This window comes from Aristolochia californica, unplaced genomic scaffold (assembly GCF_029961685.1).
Source record: "Aristolochia californica isolate CCGP_79_NKW_82.1479 unplaced genomic scaffold, dmAriCali1.0.hap1 SCAF_11, whole genome shotgun sequence".
In the NCBI taxonomy this organism is placed as follows: Eukaryota; Viridiplantae; Streptophyta; class Magnoliopsida; order Piperales; family Aristolochiaceae; genus Aristolochia; species Aristolochia californica.
Genome location: NW_027181782.1, coordinates 5,296,214 through 5,324,152, shown reverse-complemented (window position 1 = coordinate 5,324,152; position 27,939 = coordinate 5,296,214). Strand labels below are relative to the sequence as shown.

The following is a 27,939-nucleotide window of genomic DNA, read 5'->3' as shown; positions in this document are numbered from 1 at the left end:
ACTGCAAGTCGCAACAGAGTATCGATCATGAAACGATGAAAAACATCTCATGTTTCTGTCAGAAAGCGAGGCTTGCAGCTTAACAATAACTGCGTTTGTCTCTTTGTCGCCACAATTTCAAATTCTATCGAACACCAGTACCGCGCATTAATGCCCAACTAGTAACTAAGCAATTAACTTCTCTGCCCTCTATAATGAAGACTGCGGCTGCGAGGATTCATAAAGTAAACACAATTCTGCTGCTGGTTTGATTCGAGGGATTCAATGGCGGAACTGCAAAGTAAGCTGGCGGAGCTGAGAGAGATTTTTGAGAGTGGGAAGACGAAAAGTACTGCTTGGAGGAGATCCCAGTTAAGGGCGATTTTGAAGCTTCTTGAAGAAAAAGAAAGTGAGATTTGCCAGGCGCTTGAAGAAGATTTGGGGAAACACCCAGTGGAATCTTATAGAGATGAGGTGTTCAAATTCAAAAGTTTATATTTCTGTGTTGTCTGGTTTTCTCAAATTCGTGTCTCTTTTTAGAGTGGTGGCATCTTCGAATTGATTTTGTTTGGTGGCTTATAGGTGGGCGTTCTTGTTAAGTCCGTCAAGCACTCCTTACAGAACTTGGATAAGTGGATGGCGAAAAAAAAGGTGATCCTGCCTCTTCTTCTTTTCATAATTTTTTTTTTAAATTTTTTTGGCACAATTTTCACCATATTAAATTTACTCTGAAAATCTTCTATTTGTTTAAGTCTGATGCAAACTGCGATGATGAAATGTTTGTAGTTATTATTCTAACGACTGTTGTTATTATTGAAAGGATAATTCCTATACGCGGCTCTTTTAAGGTTAACTTGGCATTTAAATTTAAACGAACAAGTCGGGGAACCGACCCCTCTTATCCTTTCTCCGGTGACTTTCCCCCGTGAGAAGGATAGGGGTTTGATTAGCTTTCTGAGCAAAAAGAATTACTTCCAATGTTACGATGAACTCTCAAGCCAGGATGAGTGAGAGCCACTAAACAAAGCAACTACTGGATGTACTGAAAGGAAAGAAGAATTGGCTTGTTTGGACGTGGGAGGCGAAGATCTAGTGGGAGAGTGAAGCAGCTTGGGTTGGTTAACAAGGCAAAAGAGGGTGAAAGCGATGCAAAGATTAGAAGCAGCTTGGTCTTGACGGAGCCAGCAGAGATGAGAAGCTGGCTGAATCTTTGTAAAAACCTCAGGCTGTACGAGCTCCCTCTCATTATATCAGCAACTTGTAGCCACCAATAGGGTTGGTTACACCTTTCTCTCAGATGGAGGGCGACACTGTTGCCCCCGTCTTGAAAAAAGGAGGGGAGGGTGGCCTTCTCCATCCTCCTCTACATCAAGCGTGATGTTTTATCAACTACATTCCAGCTTACTGTACTGATAGTAGTCCTCTGGCCATCTGTGAAGAACATCAAATTTTGTTTTCTTCTTGGGCACCTCAACATTCTCTTTGTAGCTCCTACTTTTTTTGTCAGTGCAGCTCCCATCGCTGCTGAAATGTTGTGTCATCACCACTTCCATCTGCAGCAACTATGACATTTGTTGTAAATGCTTCCGGTCAGCGGTTGACAACTAGTAAGACCCTTATGATACCTGATCTTCTGACCTGCAGCTGATAACTAGTAAGACACTTATGATCTCCAAGCTTCCGACCAACGGCTGATAACTAGTCAAACACTTAGGGCCTGTTTGGAGCCCACAGAAAAGAAAAAAAAAGAAAAAAAAAAGGGAGAGAGGTATTTTCCAATTGTTTGGCTGCAAAGAATCATTGAGAGAAAAAGAAGAAGAGAGAAAATCACTTTCTCTCTTAGTTAATAAATTTTCTCTCATAAAGTGGTGGAATTTGGGGAGAAAAGAAAATGAATAGAAACTTGAGAGAAAGAGAAACTACATTTCTCTTCTATTTCCGTTTTTCATTTTCCATGGACATCCAAATAAGAGAAAAAAAACCTCTTTTCTTTTCTTTTCTTTTCTTTTCTTTTCTCTTTCTCTTCCTCTTCTTTTTCCATTTATTTTCTCTCCATTTTCTGTGTTCCAAACACAACCTTATGATCTCCGAGCTCTTCTTCTTCCATTTTCCTTCCTTCAAAGGAATTCTTCCTATTCTCCATCTTCATATCCAAATCAGTCATGTGGTTTACCATGAGGACATTGCGGCACATCTGAGTAACATGGAGGAAACCACTCTCAAGCTCTTTCCTTGCTTCTCTTTGTTGTAGGAGAAGTATTGATGCACATAGCTTGCAAAGAGGAAGAAAAATAAGCAGGATCCCAAATCTTTAGGGGGGCAGTTTCCCTTGGAACCCCCTCATTGCAGGGGAGAATGCATGTGGAGGGAAGGAAGGCTCTACCCTCCCTCCCCCTTGCACAATAGGAGAGAAGGGGAGGGCAGCCACCTCCCCTTTGTTCTCCCCCAAGTGTTGGGGAGAAGGGGAAGGGAGGTGGACTCTCCCTCCTTTTTTATTTTTTACTTTTAAAAATGTTAAGGAATTGTCCCACATGGATTAGTGAGTACAAAGATCTTGAGTTTATTAGTTGGGAAAAAGGTTTCCTAAGTTGACTAGTCATTTTGCGATGGGCCTTGGACCCTACTTAACATGATATCAGAGTAGGTACTCATATGTGGGCCTACACCTAAATTATCCACTTGTAGAGCCACAAAAAAGGGCCTAGACCTAAACCATCCACTTGTAGAGCCACAAAAAAAGGCTTACACCCAAACTTTCCACTTGTAGAGCCACAAAAGAGGGCATACACCCAAACTATCCACTTGTATAGCCACAAAAGAGGGCCTACACTTAAAATTATCTACTTGTAGAGCCACAAAAAAATAGGGCCTAATCCTAAATTATCCACTTGTAGAGCCACAGAAGAGGGCCTACATGTGAGGGGGAGTGTTAAGGAATAGTCCCACATGGATTAGTGAGTACAAAGATCTTGAGTTTATTAGTTGGGAAAGAGGTTTCCTAAGTTGGCTAGTCATTTTGGGATGAGCTTTTGATCCAACTCAACAAAAAAATTTAGGAATTTTCATTTTTTGTGAAAGATTCACTATGTTACCTTAATTTTCATTAAATATAAATTAGAAGGCCCAATTTGGAAATACACATTCTAGTTGACCACATTTGGAAATATGGTAAACATTACCCTTGTTGATTTTACTTCTATTTTTTTATTTTTTATATAGAGTAATGACATGCACTGGACACTTGAAGGTCCCATAAGTTACAAATGGTAGCTTAGACCAAATAAAATTCATCCTCTAACACTCATGAATATAATAAAACTATCACAGTGATAAAATATTGATCTTAACTTATCAATGGGGTGAAATACAAGAAGAAGCACATTATTATACATATATTTCACGTTGAGAAAGAAGCTAATGTTAAATTTGATTTATCCTTTCAATACAAGTACTCTGACTAACTGAAAGTTAAAATAATCCTATGGTTTTTGTTAAAATACAAGTTCAGGGGTATTTTGGTCATTTCTTATATTTTCAATATTACATTTTTCTCTTATAGTATGGCTATTAGATAGAGAATGTCTTATTTTATCTCTAGTTAAATTTTCATTCAATGTAGACATGAATTTTAGGAGATATGTAATTTTGAGTATTGAGGGGCATTTTTGTCTTATTGTAAAATTTCACTTAAACCCTGATTATAAAGAAGCAAGAAGGGCCTTTTTGGCTCCGATTCCAAGGCAGCAAAGCTGCCTCTCTTCCAGAAATCCATTTTCTCCCCAAATCACCTATTTTTCATGGTATCAAAGCAATAACGCAAGTCTTGGGCAAGTTTCTTTGGATTTTGTGGATCTTCTCTCCATTTTTAGCAATCTCTTTGAAGGTTTTTCCCACATTTCTGGACTGGTAGGGTAAAGTTTTCATTTTTTCCCTTTTTGTACCTATCTTAGCCTATTGGCTAATAATTACTGCTTCTATTTGACTGAATGTTGGGATTTAGAACTATTTAATGATCCCAATTTGAGGAAATTTCTCAAATCTGCCTGCGTCGTCAACCAAATGCGTTCGTCACCATCCATATAACCAAAACCACCGTACCAGTCTTCCTTTTAAGTAGGAACATAGAATGATCACAATGACTCCTATAGAACCCAAATTGTAGTACCACATCACTAAACTTTTCAAAACAGGCCCGTGGACTCTGTTTAAGTCCATAAATAGCCTTCTGCAGCTTACACACCTTTTCTGTCTCTCCCTGAGCAACATACCCAGGAGGTTGCTCCATATACACTTCCTCATGTAGATCACCATATAAAAAGACATTCTTCACATCGAGTTGAAAGAGAGACCAACCCTTATTAACAACCACAAATATTAAGATATGTACCGAAGTAAATCGGGCCACAAGAGAGAATGTTTCAAAGACATCAACTCCAAAAGTCTGTGTATACCCTTTCGCTACCAGCTGAGCTTTGTACCGTTCAATAGAGCCATCAACATTATATTTAATAGTATAAACCCAACAACACCCCACAATAGCTGCTCCTGCAGGTGGATCACATAGATTCCATGTTCCCCGAGACACCAAAACACTCATCTCATCATCCATAGCTTGTTTCCATTCTGGAGAGCACAAGGCTTCCTGCACCGAACGAGGTATAGGGATGTAGACAATGACATAGCAAAGGACTTGAAGGATAGGGACAAAAAATCAAGTGACACATATTTGGATATCGGATGAGTAGTACAAGACAGTTTACCTTTTCGTAGACTAATAGGCAGGTCCAAATCAGAGTCAATAGGGTCTGCAGGCAATGAGGAAGCTGGTGGATCATGAGGAGAGAGCTCTATAGAGGTAATTGCTGGAGTACGAGAGCGACGACTGTAAACACGAAGAGGCAATGAAGTACTCAATGTGGCTGATACATCCAAAACTGCAATAGGAACAGGACAGTCTGAAGGAGATTCAGGTGATACATGAAGCTCAGTAGATGATGAAAAATATGGAGTATGTTCAAAAAAGGTCACATCGGCTGACACATATGTTTTCTGTCGAATAGGATCATAATATTTGTACCCTTTTTGTTGATGAGAATATCCCAAAAAACACATTTGACAGACCGAGGTAACAACTTATCGACCGAAGTTCCAAGCATACGAACAAAACAGGTACATCCAAAAATACAAGGAACCACACTAAACAATTTACAATTGGGTTTTAAAACTTGAAGTGGAACTTGACCACTCAAAACAGTTGAGGGCATACGATTAATCAAGTAGCACGAAGTTAAAACTGCATCTCCCCAAAAAGATTTAGGAACATTCATATGGAATAATAGTGTCCTTGTACCTCAAGGAGATGTCTATTTTTACGTTCAACCACCCCATTTTGTTGTGGTGTATAAGGGCAGGATGTTTGATGGGTAATACCATGAGACTCACAAAATACTGAAAATTTATGGTTAAGATATTCCAAACCATTGTCAATACGAAGTACATGAACACATGCACCAAATTGATTTTTTATTTCATTGAAAAAATTGAGGAATACATCAAATACTTCGGACTTCTCCCGTAGGAGATACACCCAAGTGACTCTACTAAAATCATCAATGAACGACACAAAATACTTAAAACCAAATGGGCCTGGTTTGAAAAGTTTAGTGATGTGGTACTATAATTTGGGTTCTATAGGAGTCATTGTGATCATTCTATGTTCCTACGTAAAAGGAAGACTGGTATGGTGGTTTTGGTTGTCTATGTAGATGACATTGTGTTATCTGGTGATGATCTTGATGGTATTACAGAAGTTAAACAAAATTTGGCCACACATTTTCAAACAAAGGATTTGGGCTCCCTCAAGTACTTCCTTGGCATTGAAGTCGGTCGTAGCAAGCGAGGTATTGTTCTTTCTCAGAGAAAATATATATTGGATATGTTACAGGATTATGGTTTATTAGGTGCTAAACCTATAGACACCCCCATAGAAGTTAATCATAATCTACATGATACCAAGGGTCCTACACTCAAGGATAAAACTCAATACCGACGATTAGTAGGTAAACTGATCTATGCTACAGTTACCAGGCCGGATATTTCATTTGCTGTGGGAGTTGTGAGCCAGTTCATGGAAAATCCTCAAAAAGTCCATTTAGAAGCTGCTAAGAGGATTTTGAAGTACTTGAAGGGTGCACCTAGAAAAGATCTTCTGTATACTCATAATGGGAAAATTGATGTACTTGGCTATTCTGAGGCCGATTATGCTGGGTGTAAGATGGATAGACGTTCTATATCAGGCTACTGTTGTTTTGTTGGAGGCAACCTGATAAGTTGAAAAAGTAAGAAACAAACAATTGTGGCTAGGTCCAGTGCAGAGGCCGAGTGTCGAGCAATGGCTCATACAGTTAGTGAGCGTATGTGGATTAAGTCTGTGTTTCTTGAGTTTGGTTTTATGTTACTTGACCCTATGGATATGAATTATGATAACCAGACAACCATTTTTATTGCCAGCAACCCTCTATTCCATGAGAGAATGAAACATATAGAGGTTGACTGCCACTTCATTAGAGATGCAGTTATGCAGGGGAAGGTGGTAACTCCTTATGTAAAGTCTTTAGACCAGTTGGGAGATATATTTACCAAGCCTTTGGGGAGACGTACATGTATCCTTTAGTGACAAGCTGGGATTGTTTGATATCTACTCTCCAGCTTGAGGGGGAGTGTTAAAACACAAGTTCAGGGGTATTTTGGTCATTTCTTATATTTTCTGTTAAGGAATAGTCCCACATGGATTAGTGAGTACAAAGATCTTGAGTTTATTAGTTGGGAAAGAGGTTTCCTAAGTTGGCTAGTCATTTTGGGATAGGGCCTTGGACCCAATTTAACATGGTATCAGAGCAGGTACTCATATGTGGGCCTACACCTAAAAATTAGCTATTTGTAGAGCCACAAAAGAGGGCTTACACCTAAAACCTATCCACTTGTAGAGCAAAAAAAGAGGGCCTACACCTAAACTGCCTACTCCTAAATTATTCACTTGTAAAGCCACAAAAGATGGTCTACACGTGAGGGGGAGTGTTGAGGAATAGTCCCACATAGATTAGTGAGTACAAAGATCTTGAGTTTATTAGTTGGGAAAAAGGTTTCCTAAGTTGGCTAGTCATTTTGGGATAGGGCCTTGGACCCAATTTAACATTTTCAATATTACATTTTTCTCTTATAGTATGGTTATTTGATAGAGAATGTCTTATTTTATCTCTAGTTAAATTTTCATTCAATTTAGACATGTATTTTAGGAGATATGTAATTTTAAGTATTGAGGGGCATTTTTGTCTTATTGTAAAGTTTTACTTAAACCCTGATTATAAAGAAGCAGGAAGGGCCTTTCTGGCTTGGATTCCAAGGCAGCAAAGCTGTCTCTCTTCCAGAAATCCATTTTCTCTTCTATTTTCTCCCCAAATCACCTATTTGTCAGTTTTGATTGCTTTAAAAAGATCACATTTTTTATCCTCAATTTAGATTATAGGTTATTAATCGTGTAGGCTTATTCATCATATGGGTATTTTTTTGTTGTATATGAACTTCGACTTATGTAGTTAGTGATAAATTATAAATTAGTGTTATTTTGAGAGGTGCATAGGCCTGGTTGTAAAAACAAGCTCTAATGATTTGTAATTGGTTCTTCACTTGACATTGTTTATTATATTTACAAGACCATTTTAGTTTTCATCCTAGTTATTAACCATAGGTGCAATACGTGGCCTACCTATGAACCAGCATTAAGCCGATTCACAGTTGCATCCGCTTACTCTCACATTAGAAAACAAGATTACAGCATGCATGAGCATAAGGCAAACCTGGCATGGAAGCTCTCAGTGCCTAATAAAATCAAATTCTTCATGTGGACGGCCATCAGGGAACAGATTCTCACCTCTGACAATCTCCATAAAAGAGGTTACACCACCCCCAATCGCACTTGCCCCCTTGGTGGTGTGTGTGATGAGACAGTCCTACATGTTCTCTTACATTGCAACTTTTCATGGCAAGTCTGGATGAAGATATTTTAGAAGATTGGTCTTCAAATGGGGCTACATCAGGACCTTTTTGGCACCTTTGAGATGGTTATGGGGATACGCCTTCCTAAGCTGGGCAAGATAATTCTCTTGGCATGCCTTGCGCATGTCCCATGGTGTAATGCAACCCGGATAACGTAGCTTCTCAAGCAGTGGGCCTTATCTTGAGCTGGCTATATTCTAGGAAGGAGTTTGCCTCTCTATCGGGCGTCTCCCTTCGAGAAAATTGGGGTTTGACAGCGCACATGGCGGGCCCCGTAGGAATCCGGTTATGGCCACCTGGGATCCTCCCCCTTACGACTGCATCAAACTCAATTTTGATGGCAGTGCTTTAGGCTATCCTGGGCCGGCTGGAGTTGGTGGTGTTTTCAGAGATAGCGTGGAGACCCTATTCTATCCTATGCAGGGCCGGTGGGTATTGCTGATTCAAATACTGCTGAAGTGAGTGCTTTTCTGTTCGGCCTCCAAATCTTTAAAGAGCGTCTCCATGGCAAGCTGATTATTGAAGGCGATTCAAAGACTGTCATCAACTGGTGTTCAAAAGAAAGCTCCCCTCCTTGGCGCCACTGGCCAATCACTGATTGTATTGCTGACATTTTGTCAACCATTCATTGTAATTGGAACCTCGTTCCTAGATCAGCCAATTCTTTGGCTGATAAATTGGTAAAATTCGGAACCTCCCAGCAATCTCTCATTGTTTGGGAAGGCTTCCCCTCGTGTAATCTGCTCGTTTGAGCTCTCTTAATAAAATTCAGCATCATTTCAAAAAAAAAAATATCTGTTCTTTTTTTTTTTACCGTTAATAACCATGAGAGCCATGGTGGCTGAGAATTTTTTGTAACACGGAAATAACTTCACTACTCTGACTCTTTCAAGGAATCATTTGGTTGAGAATTTTCCAACTAGTGAGTTAGATTAGTGTCATTACAATTATTAATGTCGATAATTTGTATTACTATTACAAGTGAAAGGCTACTTTTTAAGAGTCCACACAGCCTACTCCACATTCTTCATGTATTATTGGTGGCTGATCACAGTAAAAGTTTTAACTATGGCTTGCCAATTTTCTTTTCTTAATCCCATTCATGTGGATTTTAGTTGTATGATTGTCTCTACTTTTTAGACAACCCAATGGTTACATCTACAACAAAATCACAACAACAAGCTCTCCAATGGTACAATAGATTAGGGCACCCCTCTATGTCTTCTTTACAGTATATAGTTCCTTCATTAAAAATAATTTTGGATTCACCTTGTGAAGTTTGTCATTTGAGCCAGCACGATAGAAATTCTTTTCATTATCTTTTTGGACGTATTAGGAAAACTCATTTCTCTTTAGTGCACTTTGATGTTTGGGGACCAATGCAAGTCTCCAATATTACACATTCAAAATACTTCATTATATTTGTAGATGATTGCACTCGAGTTACACATTTTTTTTTTTATGAAAGATAGATCTGAAGTCTTACCTATTTTTCAATTTTTGTGTGTACTTAGTTCTATTCTAAACTTAAAATACTCCGGTCTGATATTGCAAAGGAATACATGTCTTCTGGTTTTTAGTCTTTTTGTAATAAGAATGATATCATTCATGGTGTACTCATGGTGTTGTAGAAAGAAATAATAGACATTTACTTGAAGTTGTTTGAACCGTTTTACATTGTATGAATGTGCGATACTTCTATTGAGCCCAAGCTGTTCTCACTATTTATTACCTTATTAATCGTATGTCCTCTATTGTTTTCCATAATGTTTTTCCACACTCAATACTTTTTATAAAATGATAGATTTGAGAGGATTTGAGGATGGAGAAAAAACTTTGAGAAAAAAAGGAATAGAAGAAGCGGCAAGGGTTGCGTGGAGTTCATGTCCACAAAAGCACAAGCTCCACCTTTTATATTATTCACTTAGTGATAATTATATAGATGGACAAAAATGTCCCTTCTTATGAAATCCACTATAAATCATAAAATACATAACAAAAATAGATGAAACTTGAACCAAAACGTGTATAACTCATAAACTTGATGAAATGTCTATCTATTAGGAATCAATATGTAAGTGAAATGACCAAATTACCTTTGTACTGGTATTTAAACACTTTCCCTTAAGCTAGAGAGTAAATATCAAACAATCCCGACTTGTCACAAAATACCAAGTGTCTAGGTCTTCCCAGAGGTTTTGTAAATACATCTCCAAGTTGTTTTGATGATTTGACATATGGGCAACTACTTTTCCTTTCATAAATACATCTCTAATAAAATGATAATCAACTATAAAAATCAAGACTTGGGTGAAGGAAGAGGAGAAAATTGAGAGAAAAAGGACAAAAGAGAAGAAGAGCTTTCTGAAGAGCCTGAATGGTGTCTTTGGGAACTTTGCACGCATTCCCTGACTCCTTAAATAAGTATTTTGAGTTAAAATTACAAAAATGCCCCTATACCCTTAACAAACCTTAATCTCCTTTTATCTCCCTAACCACAAATCCTATGTACATGAAAATTTAACCACTGATATAATTTAACATGCAAAACAAGATTACATAAAAAAAATTAACCAATGAAGTGGTAAAATGACCAAAAAACCCTTGGAGTGTTAAATGACCAAAATACTCTTGGATGTATTTTCTAACATCAACTTTTATATATTTAGTTCTCTCATGGGAAACTAGATTGCTTGCTACGAAAATAGCAGGCTCATTGCTAAGATAAGTCCTAAGATAAGTCCTAGCATAATTAAACAACTAAACATAAATAGAAGACTAACATAACTAAAACACCTTTTAACTGAAACTCTTCTGTGAGATCTCCTTACATAGCAATTCTGGCTCTATAATACTTCTTATTGTGAGAGTCATGTAAGACTCTTCCATATTTTCTTTTCAACACTCCCCCTCAAGCTGGAGTTTATAACTTTAGCTTGCAATAAAAAGGATTCTTAGTCTTTAATTTTCTTTTGTTGAAAAAGTTCTTCACAAATGCAATTCTTGATAGATGCAAAATTCTTCATCTTTTGTGCTCCCCCTTTCTTGAATATTTTGGTCACATAATAACCACAACATGTGGAATAAAATACCTATTTCTTGTACTCTTTCTTCTTTTTCTCCCCCTCAAGTTGGAAGGTATCGGTATAATCTCAGCTTGAAACAAAAACATAATTGTATTTATTATCTCCTCCATCAAGGTGTCCCAAGGATAAGAACTCAATCTGACACATACTCTCAAAAAATAAGATGGGTGATGTATGTATAAAAAAGGCCGAAACCAACTTCCTAGGATTTCAAACAAAACTAGTGATAATAATCACTAAAAAAGATATGCCTGTCACTCAAATGACGACGATAAAAACCCACTAAGGGTACTCATAAAAATGTCTCAATAGACTTGAAACACCCATATGTATATAAAAGAAAAACCAACCGAAGCAACGTACAAGAGGTTGGCCCAAAGGGGTATGCGAGAGTCGAAAAAGGATGGTAGGAGAAAGGTAACTGATAAAAAGGGGTATGTGGGGAATGTAACGAAGAAAAAATAACCACCTCGATAATGAAAAGGACACTGTAACGATAGAAAAATAACTTAAAAAAAATTTGACCAAGTATGACCTCAAAATAATTTCATGAGGGTGAGCAAAAATTTTCAGAGTTGACAATGCAAAAGATATACAACCAAGTAACAAAAACACAAAACTTGAAAACAACATTAACTATGGAAATTTTGATAATTTCATAACTTAACTTACAAGTTTCTGTTTCCAAATTGATCAATCCATTTGAGGAAAGTTTCTAATCAAATATTCCTAGTAGAATCAAAACAGAAACTTTCCAATGATAGACTTTCTTGAATTAGCAGCACTTTCCTTAATTAGACTTTCCTAAGATAAGAGATTTCTGGGATCAAAGAGGCTTCAAAAAAGAAGATAGTGTTGAAGTCAAACCAAAACTCTCTGATTAGAAAACAAATTTGGCTAAAAAACTCGAATTTTAGGAGAAAAGGAAACTCAATTCACTTCAATACCTGGAGAGATAATAGGAGATAACATAGGAAAAAAGAGATTTTTGGCAGAACTGACCTTTGGCATTTCTAATATCAATGTCTCCAACAATATAGCTCAGAATCACAAATGGTTTGTTTCTCAAGAAACTAGACTCGAAGAGATTTAATTTGATACTTAATTTGGCACAAAAAGATTCGTTCATGAATCTTTTGATCTCTTGATTCTCTTTGTTCTAGCTGCAATTTATAATGCCTCCAATCTAGTCTTTCTTGAAATAACAAAGCACATCGAAGTTGACTGTCACTTTGTTAAAGAGAAACTGCAAGTAGGTACTATATGTCTCACGCATGTCTCATCTCAAAGGCAAGTTACTGATATATTCACAAAGCCAATTAGCTCAAAGGTTCTCTCCACTGTATGCAGCATGCTGGAAATCTATGATGTCTTCTCACCGCCAGCTGGAGGGGGAGTGTTAGTGTTAAGTTGTGGAGCCTAATCAATGTCCTACATTGAGTTGGCTCGCAGATCGACCTTTGCGGTAAGGTCGTTGTGGGGGTTGGAAAGGGGGTGGGAAGCCCCCCTCCCGGGGGTGTTGGGGCGAAGCCCCTGCCCGGTCCACGATATATTAACTGTTGTTTCATTAAGGGCAATTTGGGAATTTTACTCTTGTATCGTGGTTGCCCTAATTTTCTCTTTATAATTGAGGGGCGCCGCTATTAGGGTTTTATCATCACCGAGATGGAGTTGGAGTTGTAGTCCAAGAAATGTTAGAGAAAACACCTGTAAGTGTGTGCAATTTTTTTTGTAAACTATTTCATCTTTATAGTGGATTACTGCAACGACGAAAGACAGAACGTAGTCTCACCTTGAGGTGAACCTATATAAATCTTGTTGTTTTTCATGCTTGCTTTTGTTTTCTTCCGCGATTATTATTATTGCTCTCATTAATTTGGAATTAGGGCGTCTAATTCCTAACAGTTAGAAGATATGTGTAAACTTAGGTGGTATTGATGTAATAAGTCTATGATCTTATGTCTTTTTGTTCACGCCTATTAGGGTGAAGGGTATTGATATAATTGTTACAATTTGACACCTATAAATAAAACTTAAGGGGGAGAATTATGTATTCATGCTCAGAAACCTAATCTTCCCCTTTCTTCTCTACGTTATTTCTCTTTCTCTCTTTTCTTAACCCAAGCGTCCACCCACTTCTCTTCTCTCATTCTCTTCTTCTCTTCTCTTCTCCTTCTTCCTTCCTTCTTTAACTACCTTACGTAGAAGACATTAACACCATGGAATCCTAAAAATAACACTTGAATGCAAATTTCCAGCCAAGGGGCACTAACCTAAATAGACCCAAGTAACCTTTTTTGTACTTTTTATTATGTTACAACAAGTTATTGATTAGACGAAGTATTATTGCTTCTCAACTCCTCATGTATATGTATTTTACTTCCTAAAATTTTAACATTGTATTCCATAATGTAGCGCAAAACTATGTCAATTGGTCATTTAAAAAAAACTATATCAATTAGTTACCTTCTTTAACTTTTTAATCAATTTTGAAATCTTTGACTTTTTTCAATGATATTGTAGACCAAAACAAGTATAACATTTTCTTTTTATTGAGATTCCTTGGATTTTGGGTCCTGGTGTGCTATTGTGATTAAGTTGCACAACCTTGTCTAGTAATATATGAATTGACTACTAAATTTCTTCAGTTAAATATTTGCAGGTTGAGGTACCTCTGGTTGCATTCCCCACAAAAGGTGAGGTGGTGCCAGAACCTCTTGGCCTTGTTCTTATATTTTCATCATGGAATTTCCCATTCGGTGAGTAATTTTTTTTAAGTATGTGTATGCTTATGGTCTTTGATGGTTATATTTATTCAGATTTATGGAGATCTTAGAAAAATTTTATATGGAAAAATAAGTAAACTTCGACCATTTAACTACAGTAAAAATTTACAAATGAAAACTTTTCTCTTCTTACTAGTATTTCACTAGTTGGTGCTTGGATTAGAATTAACAACCAAAAACATTTTGATTGTCCCAGGGATCTCTTGCCCTGAAATTAAATGATCCATTAAGCCAAACGACATTTACAAATCCGAACAACATAGGTTCAATTACAACATTTGACCCAAACACGTAGGGACTGATGGTCAACAATGCAAAACTTAGAGCAACCCACATAGGGACTTACAACAAACACAACAGCTGTTCACACAGGGACTTATGGCAAACAGACTACCAGGGCACACAGGGACTTATAGTAACATAAATACCAATCCACACAGGGACTTATGACAACATTATGTCAGATACTTGGTAGGTCAACAAATGTCCAAATGGCATAGAACATTAGCTTTTCAATCAAGCACAATTTGCATCAATAAAATAGCATAATAGAATCTCACAAAAGCTTAAGTGGTTCTACCACTATGTTATGGTCCTTGACCATAGACCTCGTCACTCGATGAAGTGAAGGATCGTCAAGGGGAGCAGGGGATGAACCAGGGCGAACAGGTCGACCTATATTGCCGAGAATGAATGGAATGATGGATTGAATGGAGAGAAGAAGTCAGGCTCGTCGAAGGGAGACCTGAACCTTGGGTTCGTCGAGGAGAACGCCGATCCTAGGGTTCAATAAAAGAGAACGCCGATCCTGATTTAGGTTGAAATTATGCTTGCTTCATGCCCTTTCGTGAGCCCTCTTAAAGGCTAATCACGCCAAGGCCCCGACTTAGTGTTTTTACAATAATGCCATTGCTGGCCTACATGCTACCGCTTAATGAAATAAAGTAAATATATAAATCCTAAGGTACTTGAATGCTCCTCTGCGTCACCAACTCACCCGTGTCGCCTCTGGATGACTCGTCCGGTTATCGAGTCCATAACACAATATGATTAGCAACACTATGTGTAAAAGATTAAGAATATATGCTAATATTTTCAAAGAGTTTTGATATTGAAATTCCAAGCTTAGAAAAAACAATTGATAAAAACAAATAATTCAATCAAAACTCAAATCAACCGAGCAAAGTATTGAAGTAAGTATGAAAGTTAAAACAAATATTTAGCTTTTAAGAAAACTCAAGTTGAAGACCTCAACTCTTCAATTTCACAGTTTGGGACAAGAGGATCACTAAGTATTGATGGTAGGAACTTCAAATTTTGTGGCTCAAGTTCTTGTGAAAGCTAGAGAAGGCTTGAGTATTTATAGATTTTAAATCCAATTTTAAAAAAACTAGTTGTTTCTACTTTACACCCTTGTTTCTAGCACTTGTAAAAAATTCAGTAAATAAACTTCATAGAAATATGAAAAAAGACAAAAGTAACTATTTGTGTTGCTTGTCGTTTTGGTACATAACTTACAGAATTTGGAAGTCCGTAGCCACAGATATTGCCTCTTGATGTACTTGAAATTTCATTTCTGGAAGATGGGGTCGAATCCTATGCCTTGGTTCCTCTACAAGGGTCAACTCCTTAATTAAATCCAAATTTACTGCAAGTTGGATTTGACTCCTTGTAGCCTGCAGCTGAGTGTATGTGTTCAACTCCTTGATCTTGGAGTTGACTCCTCCTGACATCTGACTTAAATATCGTCTGGTGATTCGAATATCTTGAGTTTGTGTGTTCAACTGCCTGTAATATGCTCAAATCCATATGAGTATGTGCTCCACTCCTTTAGTTTTCAACCATTGCTTGTCGACCTTTTGAACTTCTTTTTCAACCGTTGTTGACTGTTGTTCAGCTCTAGAGACATGTACTCGACTCCAATCATAATGTGCTTGACTCAACTTTTCAACAGTTCTTGTAATGACTTTTTGAACTTCTTTTTTCAATCATTGCTGATTGTGTTCAGCTCCAGGAACACTTGCTTGAGTCCATCATGTGCTTGACTCCATCAACTTGAAATTGAGTTAGGGGGGGTTAGTCCACAATGAAGTGGGAATGAAGTGAAAAATTGAATTGAAGTGAGATGAATTGTTTCCACTTCAATTCATGTTTGGGTGTTAGTATAGACGAGTTCAAAGTGGCTGGAAAACAAATTCCAGTGTTAGTGCCCCTAAATGAAAAATATGATATAAAAAAGAGAATAAGTAACATTTTATAATATACTTAAATAGAACATATACCTAAACATATAATTAAAAAAAATAAACGTGGTTACTACACTTATAAGTGATTTAACGTGTAGTATTAGAATATATTAATATCTTAATTAATGAAAAATTATATTATATTACTTAATGATTATAATTTATTATAAATTAAAACAATAATTATGGTTTAATTAATTATAACAATTGGATAATTAAACCAATTAATGATTACAGTTTATTATAAATTAATATACTAATTACGTGTGACTAGAATAAATTATTTAAAAAAAAATTAAAAATAACATAAGTGAATATAATAAATAAATAAATTATTCTGTAATAACATAAGATATAGTTTAACATTAAAACTCATTATTTTAATATAAATAAATAAATACATAATAAATAAATAAATATATTAATTTATCAATAACATAATATACATTTTAAATATTATTATTTAATAATATATTAACAAAAAATAAAAACTAATGGTTTAATTAATTGGATAATTAAACCGACGATGTTTAATTTTTCCTAACTTAGGAAAAATTAAATATCGTCTTCGTCTTCCTCTGCGGCGATCTTGGCAACGGCGACGGCAGCGGGCAACGGCGATGGCGGCGCGCAACGGCGACGCTCCGACGGTGGGCCGAGAGGGAGAAAATAGGGAGGCCGAGAGAGAAGAGAAGCCAGGAGGCCGAGGGGCTCTGGCCTCCCGTGCTCTGCGACGGAGGTCGAGAGAGGGAGGAAGGAAGGCCGACGGGGGGGGGGGGGAGAGGCGGAAAGAGAGGGAGGCCGAGGGGCTCTGGCCTCCCGTGCTCTGCGACGGAGGTCGAGAGAGGCAGGAAGGAAGGCCGACGGGGGCGGAAAGAGAGGGAGGCCGAGGGGCTCTGCGACAGAGCCTCCCGTGCTCTGCGACGGAGGTGGGGGCAGAGGGAGGACGGCCGACGGGGGTGGGGGCAGAGGGAAGAAAAAAAATCGCGGAGGAGGGGGGGGGGAAGAGAGGGAGGCCGAGGGGGTTCTGCGTCTGGAGAGGCTGACGAGAAGGGGGAGGGGAAGAAGCAACACGCGTCGCGCGGGGAAAGTGGATGATTTGCAAAATAGGTAGGAAACAGCTTTCCCCCGTTTTTGCCTGAGCGAATGAAATGGTGTTATCTCACTTCAATTCAAATCATTCTAGACTAATGCCATAAATGGGATGAACTAAGTAATGCGGGGGTAATTCATTCCACTTCATTGTGGACTAACCCCCCCTTAGGCAATGCAATTTTGAATCTTGTGACCTTCTGTAGCTTCATGTGTTTGACTCCTTTCTTATGGACTTGATTCCTTTTGAAGAGTTTATACTTTGTGCACATTTAAATAAAACATCAATAGTCTATATTTATAGAGGAGGCTTTCAGCTTTTCTTCCCCAAGTGTCATCTGCAGAAATAAAGGAAAAACATGTATTTAGGTCGATTAATAAATACCTGACATAGGCTTTGGAAGATTGTTTTCAAGATAGAAGACAAAGAAGAGAAAGAATCAAAGAGAGAATCAAAGAAGGAAGCAGATGAAGCAGAAGGGCTGCCTCTGACATGAGAGTAACAGATTAGTGATCGGGCTCGGCCCCTAATCCCCCTTTTTTTTGTTTAGTTAAGTGAAAATATATTAAGATGATAAAAATGCTCCTCTCTCTATTGTACATAAAACATCATAAAACTTGATAAAAAAAAACTATAATATAATCACTCATATATCATCCTAAAAAGGATATAAATAGTAAACTACCTAAGTGAAAAGACCAACATGCTCTTTTAGCTATGTTTTCCAACACTCTCAATAGAGTCTCTACCTCAAATAACTCCAACTTTTTACTAGCTGGTAAGGTATAGCATGAGGATCATAGAAATGAACTATTCATGACTTGTAAGGGTAATAGCAGGGTTATGACACCTTTAGGAGGGGCATGCATTAGGGAAAACTTATGAATAGCTTGAATGAAATTGAAAAAGGCAGAATCTGATAAAATTTCTGAACAGGATGACCCGTAGGTGGCTGGCCTGCTGACGAGATGGTCAACTCTCTTTTTCCCATTGTCCTCTCTGATTTCCTACCAAATCCCCTCACAACTTGACACAATCTCCAATTTCAGTCCCAAAATGTTCCTCCCAATGGGTGTACCCATAACGTTATCAAATTTGTCGTTGGTCCAGCTGTTACAATTGACTATTAAGAAGGGCTCACTTTGTTGTGGGGTGTACACTCAAAAAAATGATTTCACAAATTGAAGCCCATTTTCATATCTCAACATTTGGAGAGAAGCACCTGATTGATTTTTTATTTCACTATAAATTTTAAAAATACATCAAACACCTTTTCTTTCCCTTCAGGAGTACACCTATGAGGCACAAGTTTTATCATTAATTAAAGACGAGAACTACTCAAAAACAGATGGACATGGTACCCTATAAGGTCCCATACATCATAGTGGACTATTTTAAAATGGTTTGAACTCCTATGACTTTTTTTTTTATTTGAAATGTGGTGTATAAACTATTAAAAGAGAGAGTAAAGTACAAGCTAGGCGAGCCTTCCTCCACAACAAGGTGTTGGAGTGAAATACCCAACTTAGCCTAAATGTCTACCAAATGATTAGCATAACAAGGAATGTGCTTCCAATTATAATTTAAAGAAGAAATTGAATTACAAATCTTCGAATACATATTCCAATGACGCCATGGAGGTCGGATAGACTTTGCACACCAGTCAATGACTGTCTTTGAGTCCCCTTCGATGTAGAGAGGGCCCATGAGCCGGCTTGTAAAGACTTGAACTCCGTTAAGCAGTCCAGAGAGTTCTGTTAAGCAATCCATGTCCTTGCTTACTTCCATTATTCCTCGTTTAGTATAGGATGCATTGTGTTCTCTTGAGTGGAAATAGGCCATGGATGATGAGATGAGTGATTTAATGTCTAGGGGAACAGGGGCAGCTATTGTGGGGTATCGTTGTGTTTATACTATATAATGTTGATGGCTCTATTGAATGACACAAGGTAAAGTTGGTGGCAAAGGGGTATACATTGACCTTTGGTATTGATGTTTTTGAGACGTTCTCACTTGTGGCCAGACTTACATCTTTACATATGTTCGTCTTTGTAGCAGTTAATAAAAGATGACTTCTCTTTCAACTTGATATAAAAAATGGTGATTTATATGAGGAAGTATATAAGAAGCAATCTGCTGGGTATATTTCTTTGAGCACAAGGAAGGTATGTAAGTTAAAGAAGGCTATTTATGGACTTAAAAAGAGTCTATGAGCATGGTTCGAGAAGTTTAGTATAGTAATGATGATGCAGTTTCGTTTCTACAGAAGCCATTGCGACCATTTTATGTTCTTACCCAAAAAGAAGACTAGTATGGTTATCTTGGTGGTTTATGTGGATGATATTGAAGGTATTTTAGAAGTTAATAAACACTTGACCCCACACTTTAAAACAAAAAAATTGGGCCCTTTAAAGTACTTCCTTGACGTCGAAGTTTCTTGCAGTAAACGAAGTATAATGCTCTCTCAGAGAAAGTATGTATTAGATATGCAGCAAGAATATGACTTGTTGGGTGCTAAACCTGTAGATAGCCCTATGGAAATCAACCAAAATCTCCATGACACACAACGTTCCACTCTTAAGGACAAAAAACAGTATAGAAGCTTGGTAGGTTAATTGATTTATGTTACAATCACCAGGCCAGATATATCCTTCGTTGAGAGAATTGTGAGCCAGTTCATGGAAAATCTTCAGAAAGTGTATTTAGAAGGTGCCTAGAAGATTTTAAAGCATTTGAAGGGTAACCTTGGAAAAGGTCAGTTGTATATACTTTGAATGGCAAAATTGATGTGCTTGAATATTTTGATGCAGCTTATGCAGGGTCTAAAATGGATAGATATTCTATGTCAGACTATTGTTGCTTTTTTGGGGGTAACTTTGTGAGCTGGAAAAACAAGAAATAAACAGTTGTTGCTAGAAATAAACAGTTGTTAGTGAACTTATGTGGATTGAGCTTGTTCTTCTTGAAGTGTGACAATCAAGCTACTATCTTCAGTGCAATCAATCTTATATTCCACGAGTGAACTAAACATATAGAGGTCGATTGTTATTTTATCAGATATATAGTTATGCTAGGGAAGGTGGTGATACCATATGTGAAATCTTCAAACCAACTTAAAGACGTATGAACCAAGCATGTCTTTTTGTGACAAGCTAGGTTTGTTTGATATATATTCTCCAGTTTGAGGGGGAGTGTTAAAATATTAGTTCAATGATATTTTGATTATTTTTTATATTATGTTTATCCAAACTTATGTCTGTTAGCTAGATAATGTTTTTACTTTCTTATGTTTCAAGTTTCATTCAAAACAGGCTTGTATTTTAGGAGTTATGTGACTTTTTGTAACTAAGGGCATTTTCTCTGTAATTATTCACTTAAACCCCTAATAAAAGAGAGGAGCTCTTGCTTTTCTAGTACAAACTCCACTGCAGTTAAGGCTGCTCCTCCTCCCCTTCTTTTTCTTTTTCTTCTCTTCTTTCTTCCTCAAACGTCTTTCTTTACAAATTTCTTGGATGTAATCCAAATAGCAGAAGATTCCTTACTATCTGAAGTCTCTGAACTTTTTTTAGCTGTTGTTACTGCTCCAAGGTCAGCCATACTTCATAAGTCTACTTTAATCACATAAATAATGCCACCCAAGAAACCAAGTCAAAATGCCCTCAATCGATTGAAGAGAGAGCTTCCATCAATTGAAGAACGCTGTCAATCGATTGAAGAGATTGGATCACTCTATCAATCGATTGAAGAGATGCTTTTATTGATTGAAGGTTAAAAATACTTTTTGTCAATCGATTCTGGGGTTACCTTCAATCGACTGATGACCCAGGAAATTGTGAAAACATGGTGATTCCTCTCAGTTTTACTCATATTGCACCTTCAAGCCCATAAATCATTTCCAGAACACCAAATACCGAGTCTGTGGCTCTAAAACCTGTAACAAAAACAGTAACTTAGGGAGTATAGACCCTCTAAAGGGCACTTGAAACACAACTTCTTATGACAGATTCACCAAAAACTAACAAGTCATGTACATGGAAGGATTTGTGTAGGCATGGGTGTGCTCTTGGGCAAGTAAGCAACGCTCTTAGGGGCACAAACACATAGGAACAATCTAAGCAGCACACAAGCTATCAACCACTTGGTTATGGCACATAAAAGAAAAATCTAACCCGTATCCCTTACAGTAACCAAAACCTGATTTTTATCCTCCTTGAAGTTTAGGCCTATGGGGGAGGAGGAAACTGAGATCATTCCACACCTATCAGAGCTTATTACTCTCATACCATGCCAAAATCTGTACTACATAAATTTTGAATAAAAAAAAAAGAAAGAAGAATGAATGGAAAAGTGCTTTCAGAGAATGACAACCTTGTTAGAGAGCGATGAAACTCTCTAATCTACCTTTGGGGGGGGGGGGGGGGGGGGGGGGGGGGGGCTTAGTCAACAAATTGGAAATTTGATCTTCATCTTCATCTTCATCTTATGCATCTACATGATCTTCTTCTTCTAAATAGGTGTTAGTGTGGACAAGTTCATCTTCGAAATCTTCGAAATAGGGTGTTAGTGTGGACAAGTTCATCTTCATCTTCATCTTCATCTTCGAAATTTAAAACCATTGATTTTTTTAATTATAAAAATAAGTTAATTAAACCAAGTGTTTGAGTTAACAATATTTTAATTACCACTATTAAATCACTAATACAATAGAGTAAATAAAAAATAAATATATTAATGAATAAAAAAGTATTATATTAATAACATAAGATAGATTTTTTACATGGTATTAATTAATAATATATTTTGACAAAATTAAAAATAATTAATTAATCAAATGCATACTTTAATTATATTTTATTTACCAGAGACTTAAATATGAAGTTTAATATAGTAATAAAATTGAACAAAAATAATAAATAAATACATATACAACTTTATTAATAACCTAAAAAAAAATTATTCTAATAACGAGTTCGTGCCTTTAATATTAAAATCATCAAGTTACAAGTTTATTACATATAAACGACGCATGTTCAAAAGTAATAAAATACAACCATCATTTACCGTTCCACATGGAAGTCGATATGGCATCTCGAAATTGTGCAGCTCTTGTGGATTCTAATGCACTCTGCCTCCGAAAGCATGTTACTTGGCTACCCACATCCTCAAGACCATCGCAATCATCGCTGTCTGTATACATTTTACATAAAATTGGATATAACCTCTACATAAAATTAGGCATAACCTATATATATAATACATGTATAAGATTGGGTATAACCTCTTCTTAAAATTGAGCATAATCTATGTATATAATACCTGTATAAAATTCGGCATGACCTCTACTTAAAATTGGGCATAATCAATATACATAATACCTGCATAAACACTCCATAAACACTCCATAAAATTGTCTATACATTCCATAAACACTCCATGGAATTGTTTATATACACTCCATAAAATAGTCTAAACACTCCATACACTGCATAACATTATAAATAAACTCCATACAATAATCAAACACAACAAAATTAAATGAAATATCACTATCAATTTACAATCGCCCAAATAAAAACTATAAATCCATTATAAATTTACAAACTATAATTGTTTCTCTTCATGCTAGTTGTTCCTCGCCTATTTCCCCCTATGAACTGATCTCCAAATCTTCCCCTTGATTGATTTTTCTCTTGTAGAGGAGGCAACTCCTTCAATACTACAATTGTTACATCATCCGCATTGCCCTGACATGCAAGTAAGAACATCCAGAGTAAATTCGTGATTATGGTAAAAAAAAAAAAAGGCCAATTCTTTACTAGTTTACTTTTAACAATCTAAAAATTCTGAATAGGGATATAAATATTGCCCTGATGAGACATTCTCAAGCAGGCCTCCGGACTCAAAAGTCTCCTACTCCAAAAAAATAAGATTGGAAAACAAAATCTTAGAACAAGGGTTGAAATGGCATTAGCAACAAGTTCTCAACAATATCAAAAGTAGGATACAAGTAGCTGTCTATAAGGCAAATCAAATACAACACTAAATTAATAAAAAAAATAGAGTTTAGACTTACCTTATGAAATTTGAGAAAAATCAAAGCCGAAGGGTTAAATCGAAACCACAAAAAAAAGAAAATACCATGTGGTGGATATGTATAACACCCGAATCTCCTCACCACATGGCAAAAACATTCCATAGCACTTCAAAAATCCTCAACAACATTCTAAAACATTTCAAAATTAATTAAACTATTTGTACTACTGCATTTACACTAAACAATGAGAAAATACACATATCAAGTCCTAATTCACCGAACACCCCTGGTAGAACCCCATATAACTTCCCAGTCACTACGAACTGTACCTCGTCAGTGATGGGGGTTGGGTTTCGTTGGCTAATGGACGCCCGTGTAGGCGACTCAGCCTTGTTTGAATTGGACTAAAAAACCCCTAATAAAACCTAAACCATAAACCATCAAACCCTAAAGTCAAACCCTATCACCTACTAAACTCTAAACCCTAAACACTAATTCCATAACGCAGTACCCTAAACCTTAGAAGCCCTAAACCCTAAACCCTACACCATAATTCTAGACCCTAAACCCAAAAAACCCTAGAGCTTAAAAACACAAAACCCCCCCAAAACCTTAAAAACCCTATCACCTACTAAACTCTAAACCCTAAACACTAATTCCATAACTTAATACATTAAAAGCCCTAAACCCTAAACCCTACACCCTAATTCCAAACCCTAAACCCAAAAAACCTTATAGCTTAAAAACACAAAACTCCCAAAACCTTAAAAACCCTAAACCCCCTAAAATACCCTAAATCCTTAACCATAAACCCTGAACCCTAATCACTGGACCCTTAAATACCGAGCAGCAAACCCTAAAAATAATCCATACACGAATCAAGAATTTAGGCTATAAACCGTAACCCTAAATCCCAAAATAATGCACAAATAACCCCCAATTACGCACTGAAAATAAATTTAAATCAAATAAAACACTAATTTAATGAAAAAAAAATTAGGGTTTAGGCATACCTTCTGAGATTTGGGGAAATCCGAAGCCGAAGGGTGAAATCGATGCCTAATCGAAGTAGATATTAAGCAATCAATGCCCAAATGTCCAAAATCGAAGAAAATTGAAATGGAAATGGGGAAATCGAACGAAAACGGAAGGTATTTTCGGGGGAAAGGAGACTAGCCAGAGAGAGAAGGGAGTGGGAGGCCGAAAGGGAGAAGAGAGGAAGAAGAAAGAGAAGAAAGGGAGGTCGGGAGGGAATAGAGAGAGAGAAGCGAGAGAGAGCGAGTCCGAGAGAAGAGAGGGAGTCACGGAGACGAGAGAGGGGGTGCGAGAGAGAGGGTGAGGCCGAGAGAAAACCGAGAGATGAGGCCGGAGGCGAGAGGGAACTGAGACGGTGGCCGGAGACGAAGGACGAGATCGATTTTGGCAGCAGCGACGCCGGGGGCGCAGGGAGACGAGCGAGGGAGTGCAGAAGAGAGGAAGAAAAAATGAGAAATGACAACGCGCGATGGGGGGGTGCGAGGAGAGAGAGGGGAAAAACCGAGCGTCACCCGTCCTTCAATTCAAAGAAGATCAAAACAGGCCTTCTTCCACATGATCGAAATTAAACCGTGGAGATGAAGGACCCCTTCATCCCCTGCATCGAGATGAAGCTTCATCTGCGCTCCACTAACGACTTCAAGTTTTGAAGGGCATTATGCGGTTGAAGATCATCTTGTCCTTCAAGTTGACTAACCCCCTCTTTATTAACTGTTTAATTCATAATTGTTGAAGTACCCAAATGCCGCACTTGTGCATACACTATAAACTTGATTAAACAGCTATGAAGCTCTATAAAAATATGTAGCAACCTATGTACACATAATAAAGGAGAGAGAGGACCACAATACTTGTGAAATGATTAATGTGTTGGTCTTATCTTCTAACAATTTAGATTTTTTACTTAGATCATCTAGTGCAGTTTCTATGAATGATTTTACATGAATGTTTCTTATTAATATTAGTCTCTACATGGTTTCTTAATCCTTTTTTAACCAATTCATAGTAGCTCCTCAAAAATTTCCTCCTTTTCACTTAATTGTACTATTCCTGCAGTTTTTCCCCCATTACTACCTTTCCCATTTTGTTCATGTAAAAAGTAAGGATTTTGGTGGAGGAAGAGGAGAAAAATGAGAGAAAAAGAGAGAAAGAGAGAAATGGGGAAGAGCCAGAGAAAGCTCGTTGGGGGTAGTGCACTCCCCCAATTCTCTTAAATAATAGGTTTAGGCCGATAATTACATAAATGGCCCTATGCACTTAATAAAACTTATGCCCCTTATATCTCCCTAACTATGTATCCTATGTACACGAAAATTTAATCACTAACATAACTCAGCATGTAGAACAAGATTACATAAAGAAATTAAACCACTGGTGTTGAAATGACCAAAATACCCCTGGAGGGTAGACCAAGATTACATAAAGAAATTAAACCACAGGTGTTGAAATGACCAAAATACCCCTCGAGGGTAAAATGACCAAAGTACCCCTGAATGTATTTTCTAACAGTTCAATTATCATTTCTTATTATGGATGGTTCCTTGGTGAAAAAAAGTTGGAATCACTCCTGTGCCATTAGATGTTTCAAATTATTATAGGTAATTTTCCAAATAAACTTTTAAGTACTAAAATTTTGACTCCTATAAGATGGACCTGAGCCCTTCAAAGTTCAACTGCAACTACTATGAGTTTGATCAAGTGGTTATATTTTGCAGGGCTAGCTTTAGAACCTTTGATGGGTGCCATAGCTGCAGGAAATGTAGTGGTTCTAAAGCCTTCGGAGCTGGCGCCAGCTTCATCCTCTCTGATGTCTCATCTTATCCCCACCTACTTAGACAATAAAGCAGTGATGGTCATTGAAGGTGGGGCAGAAACTGGTCAGGAACTACTTGATAATAAATGGGACAAGATCTTCTTCACTGGTACTTAGGTTTCATCCTTAAATGGTCATTGAACTTATGCATTCTTAACACCATGTTGATGCACTGATATGGAGGGCCGCAACATTTCAATTTCTGAATATTGACAACTTCAGGGAGCGCAAGAGTTGGGAGAATCGTGATGTCTGCAGCTGTTAAACATCTTACTCCTGTCACCCTAGAGTTGGGAGGAAAATGTCCTGCGGTACTCGATACACTTGCGAGTTTGGATGACACTAAGGTAGTCCATTGTTCTTGAATAGTAACTGAGAATAGCATCATTTGTTTCCCCAATTACAATCCTGATCATTCCTACTTTTTTTCTGTCTTTGTTTTTGACATTGTACACTTACGATCAAATCTGTATTAGGTTGCTGCAAAACGGATAGTTGGTGGAAAATGGGGCCCATGCTATGGGCAAGCATGCATAGCAATCGATTATGTCCTAGTGGAAGACAATTTTGCTTCTACGTTGGTACTGTTTCTCTTATACTAAGAGCCTATGAAGTTGGTTTCCATGCAGCAAATGTATCAGAGGTGTCCTATGAACCTTGTCAAATTTATGTTCTTCTTCTCGTCAGGTGGATTTTCTGAGGCAAACAATCAAGAAATTTTATGGGGATAACCCAAAGGAATTGAAAAACATCGCAAAGATTGCCAACAAGCAATGTTACATGAGATTGAAGGATTTCCTGCAAGACCCTAATGTTGCAGCTTCCATAGTTCATGGTGGTTCTGTGGATGATGAGAAGCTGTAAGTCATGAACATGTTTATCTTAATTTGCATGCTAGAATTATTGATTTGAAGCTTCTGATTTCGTGACACTTCATGTAGCTTCATTGAGCCGACCATCCTGTTGAACCCACCACTTGATGCTAATATAATGACTGAAGAAATTTTTGGTCCACTGCTTCCAATTATCACAGTAAGTGGACTTACACTTAGTTTTGTACGCAGCGTTTCCTCTAAAGTTAATACCTGCTTAATTGTAAATTCTCATTTGTAATACAGGTTAAGAAGATTCAAGACAGCATTAAATTCATAAACTCTAGACCGAAGCCACTTGCAATCTATGTATTCACTAAAGATGAACATCTCAAGGATCGGGTGATCAATGAAACATCTTCCGGAAGTGTCACATTTAATGATGCGATTATCCAAGTATTATTTTATTCATTCCATCCGTTTCTTTCTCATGTTGATGAATATGTTGGTTAACCTCTACCGTAATTTTGCAGTTTGCAATTGATACATTGCCTTTTGGAGGTGTTGGTCAAAGTGGTATTGGGAGGTATCATGGAAAGTTCACCTTTGACACATTCAGCCATGAAAAAGCAATACTAAGAAGAAACTTCACAGATTTTTACTTTAGGTACCCGCCATGGAATGATCTGAAGCTTCAGTTCATCCGTGCTGTCTATAGTCTCCATTACGTGAGGCTAATCCTGTTGTTACTGGGGTTGAAGAAATAATTGAAGTGTATGCAAAGTTTTGTGATTGTGAAATAATGATCAGAACCTGCATCAGCAAAGGTGAGTGAGACTCCAATGTTGTGTTCAAGTTTATAATAAGTCACATACAAATGTTAACCAAGTTTGTGGATTGTATGTTTGAGAATCTTTCTCTTGATTACTGTTGTAGAAAGTACCCTAATTTGTTGATGATATCAGTCTTTTAAGAAAAAAAAAAATTGGGTCACACTGAA

General features: G+C 37.3%; 1 protein-coding gene across 1 annotated transcript; it reads left to right on the top strand.

Moving 5' to 3' along the window:
- The first annotated feature begins 52 nt into the window (after positions 1-52).
- On the top strand, positions 53-27,939 carry LOC137944281 (aldehyde dehydrogenase family 3 member F1-like). The gene is made up of 10 exons (XM_068789918.1): positions 53-453; positions 562-630; positions 13,783-13,879; positions 26,030-26,236; positions 26,350-26,474; positions 26,604-26,708; positions 26,815-26,987; positions 27,069-27,159; positions 27,246-27,395; positions 27,473-27,939. The coding sequence occupies exons 1-10, from the start codon at positions 265-267 to the stop codon at positions 27,704-27,706; spliced, it is 1,440 nt and encodes a 479-aa protein (XP_068646019.1). The 5' UTR covers positions 53-264; the 3' UTR covers positions 27,707-27,939.